The sequence below is a fragment of the Vicugna pacos genome, chromosome 18, assembly GCF_048564905.1.
Source record: "Vicugna pacos chromosome 18, VicPac4, whole genome shotgun sequence".
Lineage (NCBI taxonomy): Eukaryota > Metazoa > Chordata > Mammalia > Artiodactyla > Camelidae > Vicugna > Vicugna pacos.
This window is the reverse complement of record NC_133004.1, coordinates 32212772-32232331: the sequence shown is the minus strand read 5'-3', so window position 1 is coordinate 32232331 and position 19560 is coordinate 32212772. Positions and strand designations below refer to the sequence as shown.

The 19560-nt window shown below is 46.5% G+C and overlaps 1 protein-coding gene across 8 annotated transcripts in view; it reads left to right on the top strand.

Moving 5' to 3' along the window:
• GSG1L (GSG1 like) overlaps nt 1–19560 on the top strand; it is a 185802-nt gene that overhangs the window by 48121 nt on the left and 118121 nt on the right. For 7 of the 8 annotated variants that reach the window (XM_072942832.1, XM_072942833.1, XM_072942834.1 and 4 more), the window contains exon 2: nt 16878–16925. The exons of the other annotated variant lie outside the window; for it this stretch is intronic. In XM_072942832.1, the coding sequence (XP_072798933.1) occupies nt 16878–16925 (48 nt within the window). The remainder of the gene's footprint in view (nt 1–16877; nt 16926–19560) is intronic. 8 annotated transcript variants of the gene reach the window in all.

Sequence of the window (19560 nt, the reverse complement as noted above, 5' to 3'; positions counted from 1 at the left end):
GTGACTGGTGTGGCCAGTGTGGTGTGAGTGGAAGTGATGTATGTCCCTTCTGGGCAGAGGTGGGTAAGTGTACAGCCTGCCTTCCCTATGCTTTCTCTCCTTCCTCGATGGTACCCACACCATGGAAGGAGCCTGGGTCCCTGAGTCACCTCGTGGATGGCAGTCATGGGGGAGAGGCAGCTGAGAAATAAGCCTTTAAGATTTTGAGGTGTTTGTAACAGCAGCTACTATTCACTACCCAAACGGATACAGTGGCACTCCATTGAGAGTTACTGTGGAGAAATTAATGAGGGAGGCCGAGCTTGTAAGGTGCTTCGCTAGATGCCTGGATTATAGAAAAAGTTCAATCAATATTGTGTATGTGTATTAATTTATTTACTCAGCAAATATTTATTGAGCTCCTATCATATGCCAGGCGTGTGGATTAACAACAACGACATGAACATAACAATGAGTGCACAAAATCATATTTTGGATTATAAATTATGTAAATATAAATAAGTAAATGTATATGTATATATGTATATACACATAGGTACACACACGTGTATATATAACATACATATATACCCATAATATATATGTTTTATATATTGCACACCATAGTGAAATAGAAAGGATTAAGTCATTCCTTCCTTCAGTGTTTGCTAACCCTCCTGTGTGCCGGGCATCGTGCTGAAATGGTGGGGATGTGTGGTTGAATAAGCATTCACTCTGAAGTTGCATGCTGGCCACTGAGAGGTGCACACAAGACAAATAATTCACATGCCCAGGGACGAGTGTCCTACAGAAGGGTCTTTACAAGATGCAAGCAGTGTCACTAATTCTGCTTGGGGGAATCTGGGAGGGTTTTCGCAGTGGAGGGGGCCATGGAATACAGCCTTGAAGGTTCGAGAAGGAATCCGGCATGTTAGAAAGAACCTTTCAGGCAGAGGAACGGGTGCGTCATCATGAGGTCTTGGGTTTGATGAGACGTGATGAGTGCTTGGATGGCTGGAGCCCAGGGTATCCGTGGTGGGCAGAGCATTGCCCCCTCCAAGATGTGTCAGAATCTCTGTGACCTGTGACTATGCCACCTGCAGTGGTGAACAGAGACTTTTTCAGCTGCGATTAAATTAAGGATTTTGAGTTGGGGAGATCCTGAATTTTCTAGATAGCCGCAACCTAATCCCCTGAGTCCTTAAAAGAGGAGAACCTTTCCCAGTTGTGGTCAGAGAGGGAGTTGTGCCTAAGGAAGAAGAGAGACGCGCCATGGCTGAATTTGCAGATGGAGGGAGGGGTGGGCAGTCAAGGAATGAGGGCGACCATGAGAAGCTGGAAGAGGCCAGAGACTCGTCCTGAGAGCCTCTGCAGAGGAGCATAGCCCCACCACCGTGATTTTAACCCAGTGGGACCCACGTTGGAATTCTGCCCTGTGGAATTAGAAGATAAAAATTTTGTATTATTTAAGCCTTTAAGCTTGCGGTAACTTGTTATAGGAACCAGAGAAAACTCATACAGTGTCTGAGGGAGAAGGCTGAGACCATGGTGGAGAAAAGAAGGAGCAGATGGGATTTTTAGATTTATTCTGTAAGAGCAGTGGGTCTCAGACGTTAGCAGGGTACCCACTTTTTCATGGAATATTGACATTCTGTATTCATACTAATTAATATTAATAGTCTGTGTTAATATTCTGAGGGAGAGAGAGAAAGAGCTACCTTGTTTGTTTTAATAGGTGTGAGTTTTCCATAAATTGAAAGTGTATTTCTTATTTAATTACTGGGAATTTAGGTTATTTCCAGTCCTTTGTTATTAAAATAATGGTGCAATGAATGATCTTGACCTGGTGTTTGTTTTGCACCCGTATGAGTATGTCTGTAAGATGGATTCCAGGAAATGAAATTGTTGGGTCACAGAGAATGTGCATTTTTGGGAGTCTCCATTTTTAATAAATGTCTGAGGGTACGATGGTTCTAGTGAGAACTGGAGTTAAGTGGCTCCATAAACATCCTTGTGGGTGACAGTGTGGAGGCAGAGAGGCCGGGGAAGAGGCTGAGGCAATGGACCTCGAGAGAGATGAGTGTGTGTGTGAGAGAAAGAGACGGAGGGAGAGGGGGAGATGTTTAGGACTGACTTGGCATGGGTGAGTGTAAGTTGATTTTCTTTCTTTCTTTTTTAATCAGCTTGGGAAATTCCCAGGACATGAGAGGCTCTTTCTCAGTGACCCTGGGTCAGAGAGCCATATTGGGGTCCCTGTGGACAAGTGAGGTCCATGTGTTCATGTCAGGTGTGAATTCTAATCTCCCGTCTCTTCTGCCCTGTCATTTGACCCTGGGTGGGTAGTTACCTTTGTGGCTTGGGCAGGAGGGGAGGATTGTGATTGCAGTCTTTAAACAAAGGTGTTTCCAGTGTCCACTCCTCCTGAGACACATGAGAGTACCAGCATTCCTACCGCTCTGACCTCCTGATTTTTGATGTTTATATGAGCTTTACCATGTCAAGTGTGCATTACAACCTCTGGGTTGTAACCCCCTAATAGCTCCCATAGTTTCATTTTGTTTGTGTGTTTACATAGATTCCTTACTCACTGTGTTTTTTTTTTTTTTTTTTACTATGAATTCTCCATTCTTGAGTTTATTTTGGTTCATCCCTGGGTGAGCTGGATTTCAGTGTCAACTAGCTTTTCCAAGAACAGTTCATGGACACTGTATTCTCCGAGTGCCTTCGCGTCGGAGGACGTCTGCCCGCCGCCTTTGTAGTTGAACGTGCAGCCCACTTGCCATTTACCCTTCTGCAGCCTCCCCCAAGGGGAACGCTGTGCCCAGCCTTCTTCCGTTCATCGCTCAGGATGGGTTGGGTACCAGCATTAGCTTGGGCAGCCTGGTGGCCCTCTTAACAAGGGGACACTGTAGGAGGATTAGAGAGTGTTATAATTTGGAGTGAGGAGCTTTGGCTGCCAATTTCAGGGCAGCTGAACAGAAGATTATTTCTCTTTCATCCTATGTTTGGGATATTTGTTACTCTAAAAATACCCGTGGCTGCCGTGTACAGCCATGCAGACTGTGCACTGCACGACTCCAGGGAATCCCATTTGTGAAGATCACCATGTGAATGGTGCTCCCAGTATTGTGCAGGGTGGTGACCCTGGAAGCTCTCGGCCTGGAGTGGGCCACAGCGCACAGAATTCTTTTAGCCCAGTGTTGACCAGACTTCAGTTATTCTTGTATATAACACCTTCATGAATTTGTCCTTAGTCACATACTCCTGTTCTACTACGGATTTTTTTTTGCACTATATTGGCTCACATTTTCCTTACATAAATGAATTTAGAAAGGAAGCTTTAAATTACAATTGGAAATAGAAAATCAGCTCCGCTTGCCCAAAATAGGAGAAATATATACACATGTGCGTGTGCGTATGAGTACATGTGAAACAAAACAGTGCGATCAAATTCTAACTGGATGTTTTTGCCTTTCCTCCTTTTTTAAAACAGAAGATTAGCAGGGGTGAGGGCCATGTTAAGGATAGGCTAGCACAAAACTGAAATTTTTTTCCCTGAAAGTAATCTTGACAGGTTGGCAGGGCATTGGGAAGGGAGAATCACTCCCCATGATGAGATTTAGGTTAATTTAGCGCCACATCCCCTGTCATGGACCACCTGTGCGACATGTGAGGAAGCACTGGCCTAGTCAGATACCCCGCTGGCTACTTGAATCTCTTGGTGACATCTCCATGTGGTAACCAGTCCTTTCTTACATCTTCTCACAACTGGGAAGTTTAATGCCACCTCGGAGGGGCCCTTCTTTGGCCGGACTCTTCTTTGGTTGTGTCAGGTAGAGAGCTGCTCTGTGGGCCCACAGGGTTTCAGTTCTGTTCCCTGGAGTCAAGTAGAGAAAAATCAAATGCTTCCTACAAGTTTCATCCCTCCAAACATGATTGAAAGTGAGGCCTCTGAAATTAAAGAGTGCCCTGGATGGAATCCTGGATCTACCACTTCACTTACTATCTCTGTGCCTTTGGGGAAGATGCTTAACCTCACTGGGCCTCAGTGTCTCCATCTGACAAATGCACACCTGCTTCATCAAAGCCTGCCCCAATAATAGTACCTCCTTCATATGGTTGTTATGAGAATTAGACAAGCTGGTGCATATGGAGATTTAGAAGAGTGCCTGGCACCTAGTAAGTGCTCAGTAAGTGTTGGCTGTTGTTCTTTTTTGTACCCGGGGCCCTTGTCTTCCCATATCTTTCCCTGAGTTTGCTTTTTTTTTTTTTTTAAATTGAAGTCTAGTTGATTTACAATGTTGTGTTAGTTTCTGGTGTACAGCATAGTGATTCAGTTATACATATAAATTCTTTTTCATTATAGGTTATTACAAGATATTGAATATAGTTCCCTGTGCTATGCAGTAGGACCTTGTTTACCTATTTTATATATAGTAGTTTGTATCTGCTAATCCCAAACTCCTAACTTATCCCTTTCTCCCTCCCCTTTCCCCTTTGGTAACCGTAAGTTTGTCTTCTATGTCTGTGAGTCTGTTTCTGTTTTGTAAATAAGCTCATTTGTATCATTTTCTTTAGATTCACATATAAGTGATATCATATGGTATTTCTCTTTCTCTGACTTACTTTACTTAGCATAATCATCTCTAGGTCCATCCATGTTGCTGCAAATGGCATAATTTCATTCTTTTTTATTGCTGAGGAGTATTCCATTATGTTTGTAAACCACATCTTTATCCAATCATCTGTCGATGGACCTTTTACTGGAGTAGGAGGCAGAGGACTTGGGTTCCAGCTTCAGCTCAGTGTCTGACTGATGACGAGATCTTAAGTAACTCATGACCTCTCCCTGGGCCTTGGTTTCCACATCTGGAAACTGAGGGTGGTGGGCTTCATGGTCCCTAAGTCCCTCCTCCCATCTTGAACTGAGGTGGAGAATTCTGTGTTGAGGGAGAAGAAAAACAGGGACTCAGATGATGATGGGCTGTAATGTCCCCGTGTGAGCCACAGTGTTCCACAAAAAACTGCCCATACTCCCTCTCTCCCTCTTAATTTCCCTTTCAGAATATCCTTTTGGGGAGTAAGATAAGACAATGCATGAAGGATTCCTGACAGTATCAAAAACAAAACAAAACAAAAAAAAATGGGTAGGGGTGCGAAAAAAAGACTGAGCTATTGGGAAAAACAGATTTGCTTTGCTTTAACCAAACCCAACATATGGGATGACATAAAAAGATCACAATATCCTTTATTTACCAAGCTCCATTGAAAGATGACAGTAATAATAATTGTGAGCACTTGCTGAGTTCTTGTCATGCTCCAGCTGTCTCACATGTGTGGTATCATTTGATTCCCAACTATGCATAAGGTAACACCAGCTGCTGTAACAAACTCCCGAGATGGCAGGGGATTAACACAGTAGCTCATGTAACGGTTCAGGTGATCCTGGTGCGTGGCAGCTCTCCTCTATACGATGACTTGGGGACCAGGCAACTCCCATATTATGTCTCCACCATTTCCTAAGGCCTTGGAGCCTCCTGCATCTAGGCAGAAGAGGAAGGAAAAGGCACACCTGCTTCATCAAAGCCTGCCCCAAGAAGTGCCACACATCCCCCACACTCACATTTTAGAGGCAAGAACCAGTCACATGACCCCAGGAATAGCTAGCTGATGCTGGTATGTCTTGGTGGTGGAGATGACAATTATATCCATTTTGCAGATGAGGAAACTAAGACCCAGAGAATGTGCCTTGGGACCTAGAGCTTGTAAGTGGCAGAGCTGAGCCTTGAACTCAAGACTCTGTGAGTCCAAAGCTCTTCCATTTAACAACTGTGGTATTAATTTTAAATGAGCATTTAGGTTCTTCCGGCTGTAAAATTCTTCAGAACAAATTCTTCCCTTCGACTCACCCACAATGGCCCAAATGCCCGCATAAGGTACATCTGGAGGCCACGGTGATGCAGTTGTGATGCCAGACAGCATTTTAGTCTCCTGTATTTCATCCACTTGGAGAAACGATTCTCCCCAGAAAGTTGACCCATATTTTGAACTCCTGCCAGAAACCAAGGCATGGTACCATCTGTAAGAGATAAATAAATCAAAATACCATCAGCAGATAAGTGTGTGCCATCTGCTGCCCTGTCAGTTGAACTGGCAGAGGCCTCCAGAGAATTCCAAGGAAGCACTTGCCAAGGCTCGGCCGTCAGCCTGGGTAGCGAGAGGGGAAGCTTCATGCCAGATCTGCTGCCATTTTTCTTGACTCCTTGCTCCCGGCGCTGAATTCCTTGAATCCAGCCCAGTAAAAGTGTGTGGACATTCGCCCTTGCCAGACAGTTAAAATCGTTTCTTGTTGGCCACGTTTCCTGGGGGCCACGACTGTTCTTCTCTGCCCTTCCAGCAAATTGAAAGCTCCTATGGAGAGAAAACTCACCATGCACCCGTCCAGTGGTTGGGCTCCGTGGATCTGTGTCTCAGAACCAGAGTCAGGCTCAGAACCAGCCATATCTGGGTCCTGTTGGCTGGGCGTCTCAAAATGCAGTCACAGCCTGATGGATGCTGATTTCTCCTGCCACATGTGGAGACCTTTTGGAGGGCATCTGAGACTTCCCTTGGGAAGAATGGATTTTTTTCTAGAACTTGCTTACTCTGCTAAGAGGCAGCACAGAGTAGAGACCAGATGAAAAGGCTCTGTGCTGGGCTGCCTCAGTCTGAATCCTGGCTTCACCACTGGCTGTATGACCTTACTCTGTCTGTGCCTCAGTTTCTTCCACTGTAAAAAGGGGGTGGTAGTTTGTAAAACATGTTGGGCCTAGCCCCTCCCCATGGGGCTCCTTTTCGATGCCCTCTCCCTCCCCTGCAAGCCATGGAAACCTCAACTCCAGCATTGGATGGGATATAAAATTAAGTCACGATCCTCAGACCCAGGATCTGGGGACCCTGCCAAGGACACTGGGCTCCCCAGTGCACCTTCTTCTTGCTGCCTGTCTTCCCACTGCCAACCAGATCTGGCTCCTGCATGTTCATGCCAAGGGCAACTTGGCCGACCCTCAGTGCTCCTCACACCTTCTGCCAGCCTTGGACATCTGCCTCTGGCCACCTCCCTGGATTCTGCCTGTGGCCCTGCCAGGCTCCCCCTACCTGCTAAGGCTGAGATGGTACAGTTACAGCCTCCTGCTTCTGACCTGGGAAGACTTCCAGGCTCTCCTTAGGAGGAACGCAGCGTGACTCTAACTTAGGATCCAGGGACAGAATCAAAAATAGCGCTTGTTTACAGAGCCAAGTAGGGGCAGGCATTTTTCTCACCCTCTCGTTTTCCTCCTTTTTGCAAGTCTGGAGGGCAGATTTGAAATGACTTTCATTTGACAGCTGAGGAAAAGGCTCAGAGAGGTGAAGTCACTCTCTGAGGTCACAGGGCCAAGAGGAAGTCAGAGGAGGGATTTGAACTCACGTCTTGTGGCTTCTGAGCCCAGACACCTCCTTTTGCCTTAAGAGCATCCCCTTTCAAGGAGGCCGCCCTGAGAGCTGTGATGAATGACAGTGGGGGTGTGCGTGTCAGCTCATCAAGCTGATCCCTCGCAGGTGTTGCCTGATTTAAATCCTGACTGAAGACATCTTGTTTCATACCCGTTACCTCATTTAGCCCTCAGCAACCCCATAAGGCTGCAATGATCATTCTTTACTGGCCCAAAACCCAACTAAGCAAATAAAACCATTGTTCCCCTGCAGTCCCACAGCTAGTAGGTGGCAGAGCTGGGATTTGAACTCAGGTCCGTGTGAAATCAGAGCTTCCTGCCTGGCTCCTACAGACCCCAGGGCACTCGCCTCCCATTTGCCTCCACCGCGGGCTTCTTTCTCAAGGAGAAGGGACCTGGAGCAGGGACCTTGGGGTAAGATTCCTGAACTCAGGAGTGAGTGGTGAGCCGGAGCCGAGGCAGCTGTGACCACCGGCTGTATCCGGGGTGGATTTCTAGAAGCCCCGTTTCTGCTGGGGGCTTGTGCCAGGCGCTCCCCTTGGTGGCGGGATTGATGCAGGTGCTGACAAACTGAAGATGCTGCATTAAGGGCAATTTCAGAGCCTTCTTCCCTGCCTGCCCTTAGCTCAGCTGGGTCTGTAGACAGTGGGTCAGAAGGAGTCAGTGGCGAGGGCAGGTCAGGGCCCCTTGGGTTGCATTATTCCCGCGTTGCTAAAAGTCAGCAGCCCCCACAGGGTGATGCCACAGGGTCTAAGAAGAAACGACCTTCTATTTGTCTTTTCTGAGCAAGGGAGCAAACCTTTCAAAAAGACATTTAGGTACAAACTTCTGGGATGTGTTTCAAGATAATCCCATGGTGGTGAGGACAGTGGGTGCAGAGAGACCAGATTGGCTGTGGAGTGGCAGTTTCCAAGCTGGACTGGGGACATGGGATTCTTTATACTAGTTCCTCTGCTTTTGTAAAAGAGAAATTTCCCATAATACAATGTTTAAAAAAGATATTTCAGAGACACTGTTGATTTGCCAGAGTCCAAACAAACTGGTCTGGCTGTGGAATGTCCTGGGTCTCTGTCTCCTTCTAGACAAGTCAGTCCCTTGCATGATGGAAAGAGCTTTGGAAAGACACAGAAAGGGTCTAGATCCTGGTTCTGCTACTTTCTGGCTTTGTAACTTTGGGTAGGTGGCTTTGCCTGTGTGAGCCTCAGTTTTCTCATCTGTAAAATGGGCATGGATACTGACCTCATGCAGTTGTGATGTGTGCCAAGTTCTTAGCATGATGCTTGCCCTGGGCTCTCCTTGGGTCATTGGATCCTGGATCATAGGCAACAGGACAAAATCTAGCTTCCCCTTGCTGGTGGGGAGATCTGCCATTTACAGCCCAAAGGGGTCCAAGACAGGGGCCAAGCTGTGCCCAAGGTAGAAGGTGACAGTATAATGGGAGATATTATGATAAAACACTGGGAATTCAGAGCGGGGAGACATCTCTTCGGGGTGGGGCAGGTGGTTGGTGAACAAGGTAGGGTTCATGTTGGGGGAGCAGGTCAACCATAGGGGAATGGAGGGAGAGAAGATGTTGAGATTGAAAGGTGGGAAAAGGTAGGTTGTAAATCCAAACTAGGGGACATGAAGCAGCAGACAAGGAGGTGAAAGGCGGTCATCAAAGATATCACAACTGGGCTGATCCCCAGGCTCCAAGCCCTCTGTGTTGTAGGAGGTGTGAGGCTGGGAAAGGCTGCTCCTTCCTGCATAATGAAGATGCCTTCCCCCTTCTGTTTGCCTCTTCCCTCTCAGATGGGCCCCAAGATGCTCCAGAGCTCAACTTCCAGTCTCACCTTTGCCTGCAGGTGTGGTGACCACACCTGTAGGATTCTGCAGTCTCCCCAATCCTTGTAATTCTTGATAAAGGCAATTTGTGAAATTCTCTTCATATACTCATTCCACAGTTGTATCCAGACCACCTGTGACTGTCTTAGGCTTTGAGGACACAGCAGCGAAAGAGACACTTGGTGGTCAAGGAGCTTCTGTTGTTGCAAAAATGCTGTCTGGGAGCTGTTTAGATGAGCCGGGGAATGTCCTCATTGGGTGCATAGATTCCAAGTGGTCGATACACATGCTTTAATGTTAGAACAGCAGCTCCACAAGGGTGGGCAGTTGCCTTCTGAATGGTGCCTGGCATGTAGTAGGTGCATGAATATAAAGCACTGATACTGGGAATTTAAGAGAAGTATATTTTTAGGGATTGAAATTAATTCAGCCCCCTGCCTCCAACAACATTATTGCTTGATGTGCTTTGGAATCCTAGAAGAGGGATAGAGAGAGAGAGAGAGAGAGAGAGAGAGAGAGAGAGAGAGAGAGAGGGAGAGAGAGAGAGGGAGAGAATCTTATCTGTATTGTTGCATTATTTCAGGGGCAGGACAGCAGAGTGGCCAAGGCCTGAGTTCTGGAATCAGCAGAGCTGGGTTCAGATCCTGACTCTGTCACTTCCTGTCATGCAAGTCCCCAGTCTTTCTGGTCCTTAATTTCCTTATCTGTGAAATGGGCACAGCACCTGCAGGGAATGTTAAGATTCAACATGGGCAAAAAGCTTAGACACGATGCCTGGAACAGAGTGGGAGCTTAGGAGACTGTGGCTCTCGTCACATCATCATCATCATCTCCCACCCCAGGGTCAGAGGAAACGTGGGACATGGTTCCCTGCCCCACAAACACTGTTGCTTGAAGGAGTGTCCAGTGCAATAGCCCAAGCTGTTGCTAAAATGACTTAGTATTGCTTTTCTAATGTTGAAAATAGATGTTTTGGCTAGTCAGATTGGAGTGTGACTCTCGCCCTGACTGGCTGGAATCAGTGGGGGCGCTTTTAAACCCACACATGCTAACCCGTTAAACCAGAGTGTCTGTGGGTGGGGCCTGGGCTTCCCAGTGCTGAGAACCACTTAGGATCCTTTCCAGCTTTCTAGTTTGGTGGGTCACAGAAGGTATGCTGCCATCAGGTGGCGGTAACATGCCACAGCTCCACGGTGTAATGGACACGCCTCCTTGTCAATTACATTGGCACTGAAGCGCTAGTGCACTTATATTCAGTTTTACACCCAAAGGAAATCCCTTGTTAAACATATAAACGTAATAATAATTGACAAACTATTATTGTTTTAAGAGCCATTCCAAAGAGCAGTTAGCTAATATGGTACAGTTTGATATCGTTCCCACAAATGGTTAGCTAACCTTTATCATGGAACTAAGGATTTGGAGCCAAAAATCTCTTCTGTGGTTGGATTTTAGTTGTTATTCTTGTTAACTACTGAAATATCCAGTCTTCCTTATGTCATCACTATGATTTTTCCTTGAACCTCAGCTTTGCCCTGCACGGGCAGTGTGGACCAAGTTTGACCATCTATGCTCAGACATCTTCTGTTTGGTCTTACCCATATGCAAGAAATCGAAGCAGAAGAGCCACTTTATTTAGCCCTTGGTGGATTTTCCCTATCTGCACAGAGGTATGTTCTCAGAGCATTTATTCTAGGACCTAGCAGATCTTTGCAGTGGGAATGACTGGCTGGAGTAGGAAATTCTGACAGAGCAAATGGAAATAGATGGCTGGGAAAAGCTTTAGGGCATGGGGCTTGGAGTCTATGGACCTGGGCTAAGTCCATCACCTACTGGCTGGGTGTCTTGGGCCTGAAAGCTCAGAGCCTCAGTCTGCTTGTCTCTAAAATGGGGATTCTCAGAGCTACATTTCAGGTTGTTATGGGATTAAAGAGAAAGCAAACACACTTTTACAATAAAAGTACTCCACAAACTAGGAATAGAAGAGAACTTTCTCAATCTGATAAAGAGTATATATGAAAAGAGTACAGTTAACATCATACTTAATGGCACAAGAATGAATGCTTTCTCCCTAAGATCAAGAACAAGACAAGAATGCCTGCTCTTGCCGTTTGTGTTCAGCATTATACTGGAGGCATGCATGACTGGGACATTGTGCTGTACACCAGAAACTGACACATTGTAACTAACTGTACTTTAACAAAAGAACATTATATTGGAGGTTTTAGCCAGAGCAATTAGGCAAGAAAAAGAAATGAAAAGCATCAAGATTAAAAGGGGAAAAGTGAAACTGTATCTATTTGTAGATTACATGATCTTGTATATAGTAAATCCTAAGAATCCTATTATAACTAATAAATGAATTCATTTACTTTGCAGGGTACAAGGTCAATATACAAAATTAACCTATTTATATACACTAGCAATGAACAATCTGAAAATGAAATTTTAAAAGATTTCATTTACATTAGCATCAAAAAGAATGAAATACTTAGGAATAAATATAACAAAAGAAGTGCAAAACTGATATTCTACAAACTATAAAACATTACTGAAGGAAATTAAAGCAGATCTAAATAAATGGAAAGACATCCCCTGTTCATGGGTTAGAAGACTTAATATTGTTATGATGGCAATGTTTGCCAAATTGATCTACAGATTCAGTGCAACCTCTATCAGAATTCCAAATGTTTTTTTTTTAACAGAAATGACAAGTTGATCCTAAAATTCATATAGGAATGCAAGGGATTGAGAATAGCCAAAATATTTTTAAAAATGAAAAGCAAAGTTGGAAGACTCACACCTCCCAATTTCAAAACTTACTACAAAGCTACAGTAACCAAAACAGTGTGGTACTGGTATAAGGGTAGATACATAGATCAATGAAATAGAACTGAGAGTACAAAATAAACCTTCACATTTACAGTCAACTGATTTTTGACAAGGGTGCCAAGACAATCCAATGGAGAAAGAATAGCCTTTCAACAAATGGGGCTGGGACAATTGGATGTCCACATGAAGAAGAACGAAGTTAGTCCCCTTTTATATACCATACACATAAATCAACTTTAAATGGATAACAGACCTAAAGGTCAGAGTTAAAATTATAAAACTCTTAGAAGAGAGAGTAAGAGTAATTCTTCATGGTCTTGGGTTAGGCAAAGACTTCTTAGATATGACATGAAAGTATAAGCAACAAAAGAATAGTTAGATAAATTGGACGTCATTAAAGTTTAAAACTCTTGCATTCCCAAGGACATCAACAGGAAAGTGGAAAGACTATCCACAGAATGGGAGGGAAGTACAGTTGGCTCTCTGTATCTGCAAATGCACAGCCTATGGATGTGGAGGGCTGGCTGTACCATGCCATTGTGTATAAGGGACTTGATCATTCACAGACTTTGGTATTCAGGAGGAATCCTGGAACCAATACCCTATGGATACTGAGGGTGGACTGTATTTGCAAATCCTCTATCTGATGAAGTCCTTGTATGCAGAATGTAGTCATCCCTCAGAATCTATGGGAATTGCTTCCAGGACCCCTAGTGCATACCAAAAATCTTCAGATGCTCAAGTCCTTTACATAAAATGGTATAGCATTTGCACATGACCTATGCACATTCTCTGGTATACTTTAAATCATTTCTAGATTACTTATAAAACCTAATACAATGTAAATGCTATGTATCCTTGTCGGTGTGCAGCAAATTCAAGTTTTGCTTTTTGGAAGTTTCTGGATTTTTTAAAACATAGTTTCATTCTGTGGTTGGTTGAATCTGTAGTTGTAGGACCCATGGTTACAGAGGGCTGACTGTATATAAAGAACTCTTAACAACTAAATGATAAAAGAGAAATAATCCAATTCAAGAGGGGCAAAGGATCTGAATAGACATTTCTCCAAAGATGATATGCAAACAGCTGATAAGCACATGAAAAGATGTTCAACATCATTAGTCATTAAGGAAATGCAACTCAAAACCACAATGAGATACCACGTCTCACCCACAAGGTTGCCTATAATAATAATTTTTTAAAAAGCCCAACAATAAACAAGTGTTGACAAAGTTGTGGAGAAATTGGGACCTCATACATTGCTGGTAGGGATGTAAAATGAGGCACCTCCTTTGGAAAACAGTCTAATAGTTCTCAAAAGATTAAACATAGAGCTACCATATGACCTAGCATTTCTATTCCTCGGTATATACTGGAAAGAAATGGAAACTTGTCCACACAAAAACTCATATATGAATGTTCATAAATAGCCAAAATTGGAAATAAACTCAAATGTCCATCAACTGATGAATGGATAAAGAAAATGTGGTCTATCCATACAATGGAATATTATTCTCCACTGAAAAAGGAATGAATTACTGACACAGGCTACAACATGGGTGAACTTTGAAAACATGGTGCTCAGTGAAAGAAGCCAGATGCAAGAGGCTATATAGTGTATAATTCCATTTAGGTGAAATGTCCAGAATAAGCAACTCTATAGAGAAGGAAAATAAATTAGTGGTTGCTCAGTGCTGGGGGCACTGGGGGAAGTGGGGACTACTAGTAGGTATGGGGTTTCTTTTTTGAGATGATGAATGTGTTCTAAAATTGGGTGTGGTTGCACAGCCTTGTGAATACACTAGGAATAAACTAAAAACCTTTGACTTGCATACTTTAAATGGGTGAATTGTATGGCATATATCACAATAAAACTGTTAAAGAAAAGGCAAAAAGCCTAGCACATAAATCTTAAATATTATCAAGGGGCCCAGTTGATGGTGGGAAAACATTGATGTGGGAGCCAGGAGACCTGGTGTCATAGGGCTGACGTCTCCCTCAGGTCCAGATGGCACACAGCCAAGGGTCCACAGTGCTTTCACAGGCCCATAAAGATGTTTTAATTTCTTTTAGAGTCAGAAGAAAAAAACCTCTTAGGTAAAGAAAAATTTAACATATAACGTTAATATATTCATCTTTTACCAATGTGGTTATAAAATACAATTTTTCATTTTATTTTTTATTTAGGAAGAGGCCCAAAAGGCAGAAGCACCTGGAGCCCACCGAAACCTTAATAGGGTCCTGGGTATTGGTCTGAATTTTGCCATTAAAATTGTCCCTGTCTAGCTTCGAGAAAACCATATTACATAAAGAAAGTTTAAGATGGATTCAAAATCCATCCATTCTTAGCACACTGCCTATTCTCATTTTTCAAAACCCTCCCTACCAGTTCTTGGCTATCAGCAAACGTCTTTCAGCAGGTTGTAGTGTCAGTACCACTGACTTGCTGTGTGGCCCTGGCTGGTCACTCAGCGGCCCTGAACCTTATTTTCTGTAAAGGGAGGAGAGGGTCCTGTATCTTGTGTAGAAGCCTGGGGAGGAAGCAGCATGATGGATCCACGGGAGTGGCATCCACCCACCTGTGGCCTCGTGAATCTTTGGAAAGTGTGACATAAATAAGAGAGGATCTATTCCTTAGCTCAGCAGTTAAGAGCCTTCGTGATCTGGCTACCACCCTCCTTCTCAGCCTCATCCCCCCCTCCCCACCTCCGATACCTGTCTTTGCATTTATATGGGGCTAAAAGGAAGTTCAGGAGCCCAAAGGGGCTTCAAGGGACCTTCTTAGAAAAGAACTTAGAAAGCTTCAAGCAGACACAAGAGTTGAGAATGCTAGAAGCTTCCAGATCCTTTTCACCTCCCCAGACCACATTGGTTTCATTTTGAACCAAAATCTAACTCCTTGCTGGAATCAGCAGTAAATCCTTGAACCAGGAGTTGTCAGCTCACCCTAAAGGTCAGCTAGTGTCTCAGGGACCAGTGAGGTTTAAGTGAGGCTAGGGGTAAAGCAGCAGGGAATGGTGGAGACTATGGCAAACTATAGAGCATGTGTCCTGTCTGAGAAAGGACCTGGAGGCTGGGTTATGTCTTGCTTTCACTGTGTCCTTGATGGCCAGTGCAGTGCCTGGTATCAAGGAGGCTGGGAGGGAGGACTGAAGAATTGAAGGCATAAGGTTTGGGTGGGAGGCATTCATTCACTAATTCATTCATTTATTCATTCATATACTCCTTCAACAAATACTTATTGAGCACTCATTATGTACCAGGCACTGTTCTAGGTGCTAAGGCCCCAGTGGGAAGAGAGAAGGGGAGAATCAGGGAAGGGATATGTGGAATATTAAATAGATTAATTAGGAAAGGCCTCCCTGAGAAGGTAGCATTTGGGGAAGGTGATCAAGGAGAGGAAGGGTAAACCATTTAGCTATATGGGGGAAGAGTGTTCCAGGAAGAAGTGGCAGCATGTGCAAAGGCCCTGAGGCAGGAGTGTGGCTGGCAAGGAGGCCAGTGTGGCTAGAGTGGAGTGATCAAGGGGAAGCTAGTAGGAGATGAGATCAGGGAGGTGATGGGGGGACAGGTCACACAGGACCTTGCAGGCCATGGTGAGGACTTAGGTTCTGACTCTGAGTGAATTGGGAACCATGGCCAAGTTCTGAGCAGAGAAGGGACATCATCTATTTCAGGCTCTAACAGGACCCTTCTGGTGTCTGTGTGGATAAGGGCAGAAACAGGGAGACCTACGCAGAGGCTACTGCGATAATCCAGGAGGGAGATGATGGAGGCAGGCTGGGACCAGGGGAGGTGGTGAGAAGTGGTTGGATTCTAGATGTATTAGGAAGTGGAGCCACAGCTCCGATGAAGAGGTATGAGAGAAAGAGAGAAACCAAGGATGGCGCCAAGTTTCTAGCCAGAGCGCCTGGGAGGACCGAGGTACCATTTTCTGAGCTGGAGATAAATTGAAGATGTGACACCTGCCCTCGTGGGGCTTTCCGCTTGTGGGCTGTCTGTCCTAGAATCACACACAAAGTGATAACATCAGAAGGTGACTGGTGCCCCACAGGAGGAGGCCAAGATGCCGTGAGAGCTTATCTTAGGGAGGAAGTGTGTTCCCAGTGAGGGAACCTTGGGGTGGGAGGGAACGCAAGGACTGTAGGAGCTGAGAGGAGGGGACAGGAAGAGGTGCGGGAAGCAGTTGTGGATGGAGAGGCCGGTGGAGGCTAGTCCTGCGTCTGCACAAAGGAATTTGGGCTTTATTCTTTGGGATGAAGGGTTTTGAGCAGGAGTGTGCGCACTTGTGTGTGTACGTGTGTGAGTTTGTTTGATGTGATCAGAGCCGTGTGTTTTGAAAATCTCCGTCTGCAGTGTGGAGAGTGGATTGGACAGAGACCAGAGTGGAGGCCTGGGGAGCCCAGTGATGGTTACTGCCTCCGTCCTGCTGGGCCTGGATTGGGTGGAGGCCGTGGAAAGGGACAGAGGGCTTTGAGGGGGTGGGAGGGACAGGACTGGGTGATTGGACTGGGAGGTGAGACAGGAGGCGGCATCACGGGTTGCCGTGCAGCTGAGTTTTCAGGTTCGGCATCCACGTTCCTCAGGACGTTGGCTTTCTGGGAATGAGGGTTAGAGAAGGATGCAGCTCGGGGTTAGAGTTGCGTAGGTGCTGGGTCTTGCTCCGTTCCACACAGGGCTCGTGGGAGGGGGCGAGGTGAAAACCTGAAAGCTCTCATTTCCTTTCATATTCTGAAAACCTTTCTTTCTTTCTTTCTTTTTTTTTTAAAGGTGAAAAATGTCGCAGCTTCATTGATCTGGCCCCAGCATCAGAGAAAGGTAGGTATGGCCCCAACTCAGGTGTCTCCGGGGACACTTCCCTGCCCAGGTGGCTTCTGGCAGCCCTGGGAGAGCCTGTCTTTCAGCATCCCTGGGCGATGGCACCCAGAGGGCCAGAATCCTGTTGCAAAGTTGCAAATCAGTGCAGTGGGAGAGGCAGGTGGAGGGAGATCACCTTGCCCTCCTTCCCCCCCGCGCCAGTGGGGATGGCCCTGAGGGTTATTACACTTCTGTTATTCCAGTGCATGTTGGGACTTTGGGGGAGGCAGGATGGATGTACGGAAGTGGGGTCAAGGCAAGACCAATGTGGGGGGCCTATGGTGTAGGATTTGGCCTTAGGGGAAGGAAGCCAGATGTTCTGTCTCTGTCATCTCACAGGTGTGGGGAGGTCCAGCCTGAATGGAAACTGCCATTCAGAGAGGAATCATTGCCCTGTGATCCTCAGACAGGATGACCAGGAGCGGGGCTTGGGTAGGGGGTGGGGCAGTCAGATTTAGGTTTAGCTGCAAATAATGGTGACCTCAAATAACTGGCTTCAATGGAGGAGTGTATTTTATTGCTTTTGTGAATGTTTGAAATCAGGGTGGCTCTGCTATATGAGGTTCTCAAGAACCCAACCCCTGGGGCCCCTTTCCATCATCCCTATGTCCTTTGTCCTCATGATCTAAGATGGTGGCTAGATCTCCAGCTGTCACATCTGCATTCCAGGCAACAGGATGGAGGCAAGGCAAAGAAAAAAGGGCAAAGCTTGCATGTCAACTCTTAGGTTCTCAGAATTTGCCCCGTGACACTTGCTTGTATCGCGTTGGCCAGAACTTGATCACACCTGCAAGGGAAGCTGGGAAATGAGGTCTTTATCTTGGCAACCATATGCTCAGCTGAAAGGCAGGGATTTTATCATTATCCACAGGAGAATGGATACTGGAGGAGGTGCTCCCACAGGAGCACAGGGCGTGGCCACCTCCCCCCACCCCCGCCTACCCTGTGCCACCAAGGAGAGTGGCCGCCAAGAGAGAACCGGTGTGCAGGTCTCTTCAAATAGCCTGGAGATTAGGACAGGGCTCTCGTCCTAGGAGCTGGGATGGGGAAACGGAGCAGGAGCTCAGTCCTATGAACTGTCCCAGCATGGGGGGCCTTGGCGGGCATGGCTGCAGGAAAATTCTTAAGTCCAGGGCGTGTGGCTGAGCTTTGCAGGTTCCCTGCACTATCAGCAGGTTAAAGAAGCTGGAAGGCCAGGTCTCTGATCCCTTCCGGGCGTTGGCAGAGGGACGGTGGGCAAGGGGGCTGTGTGTCATGGCGGCTGGTGACATTCCTGTCTTGCATATACTGTCCCCTTGGAGTGCTCCAGCCAAGTGGCAGCTGGTGAGACTGATGGACATGGCAGGGAGCCCACGGTACCCCCTCCACTGAGCAAGCCTTTGGCAGTGGGCACTACCTCCCCGGTTTCCTCTGCTTCCCAGTGATGGTGCCTGTTCAGTTGCTACCTGTGACCATCCTTGAAGGTTCGGGCTGAGCAACTCAGGCCACAGCTTCCAAACTAACGTCTGCAGAAAATACTGTAATTACTGCTGCTAGTGAATGGCTGATCTTTATCGAGCAGATACAGTGTGCCAGCACTGGGCCAAGCACTTGTCATGTATTAACTGAGAAATCTCCCCCCTCAACCTTGTGAGGAAGAGGCTGACATTCTCAGTCCACTTGACAGATGTGGAAACTGAGGCTTAGAGATGATAAGCCACTTAGGTCTCACATCTCACGAGGGGCAGAGCCCGTGCTCCGTACCTCTCTGTTGTGCTGCATCGTAGAAGCACACGTGCAGGCAGCCCTCTCTAATGCTCATCCCACAGTCCCCAAGGCTTGGGGTTCCTGGGTCACCTCTGCTCCAAATCTGGCTTCCAGGAGGCGGGCCTGGGTGTGCACGCGTAAACCTGAGTGCACGTCTGGTTGAGGGTAAGGAAATGCCTGCACAGGTGGGTGCTGTTGTGAGGGTGTGCATGTGTCATGTGTGTGCACGCCTGCGCACTGGTGGGTGAGTGTGGGCGTGGAGGCGTGTACACGTGTGTGCACCTGTGCCTGTGTGTCCACGTACAGTGGCAGGTGGGTTGCCCGTGCCTCTTCCCAGAGGCATCAGACCTTTATTTCTGCTTCTTTTATGAGGACCAAGGGCCCCAGAGAGGTTGTATCTTTGTGTTTTATTGGCCTCGTGATTTTACTTCCAGGGCTTGGTGGCCACACCGAGGACTTTCTGGCTATGCGTATAAAAATGTTTGTAAGGAGGCCAAGTGGGCTGGCTTGGCAGAACAGTTTTCATGGACTCACTGCCTCTCAAGCACTGATGTTCTCTCTTGGGTCCAGGGGGTTTGGTGGTGGCAGCTCTGTGGCCTGTCCCCGAACCTCTCAGCCCCATCCTCACAGGGGCACCTGTGGATCCAGCCGTGTGCTCGCAGAGTCGGGTCCTCTCCACGCTGATGGTCCATTTCACAGATGAGGAGCCCGAGCTGCAGGGATGGAGGGACTTGTTCAGGGTCACACAGGGAGTCTGGGGCGATGCTGGGGCCCAGGTGTGTTCTCTCCCAGAGAGCACTCTTCTCCAGGTTCTCGCCACATCTGCCCCCCTCCCATGACTTCCCTCCTG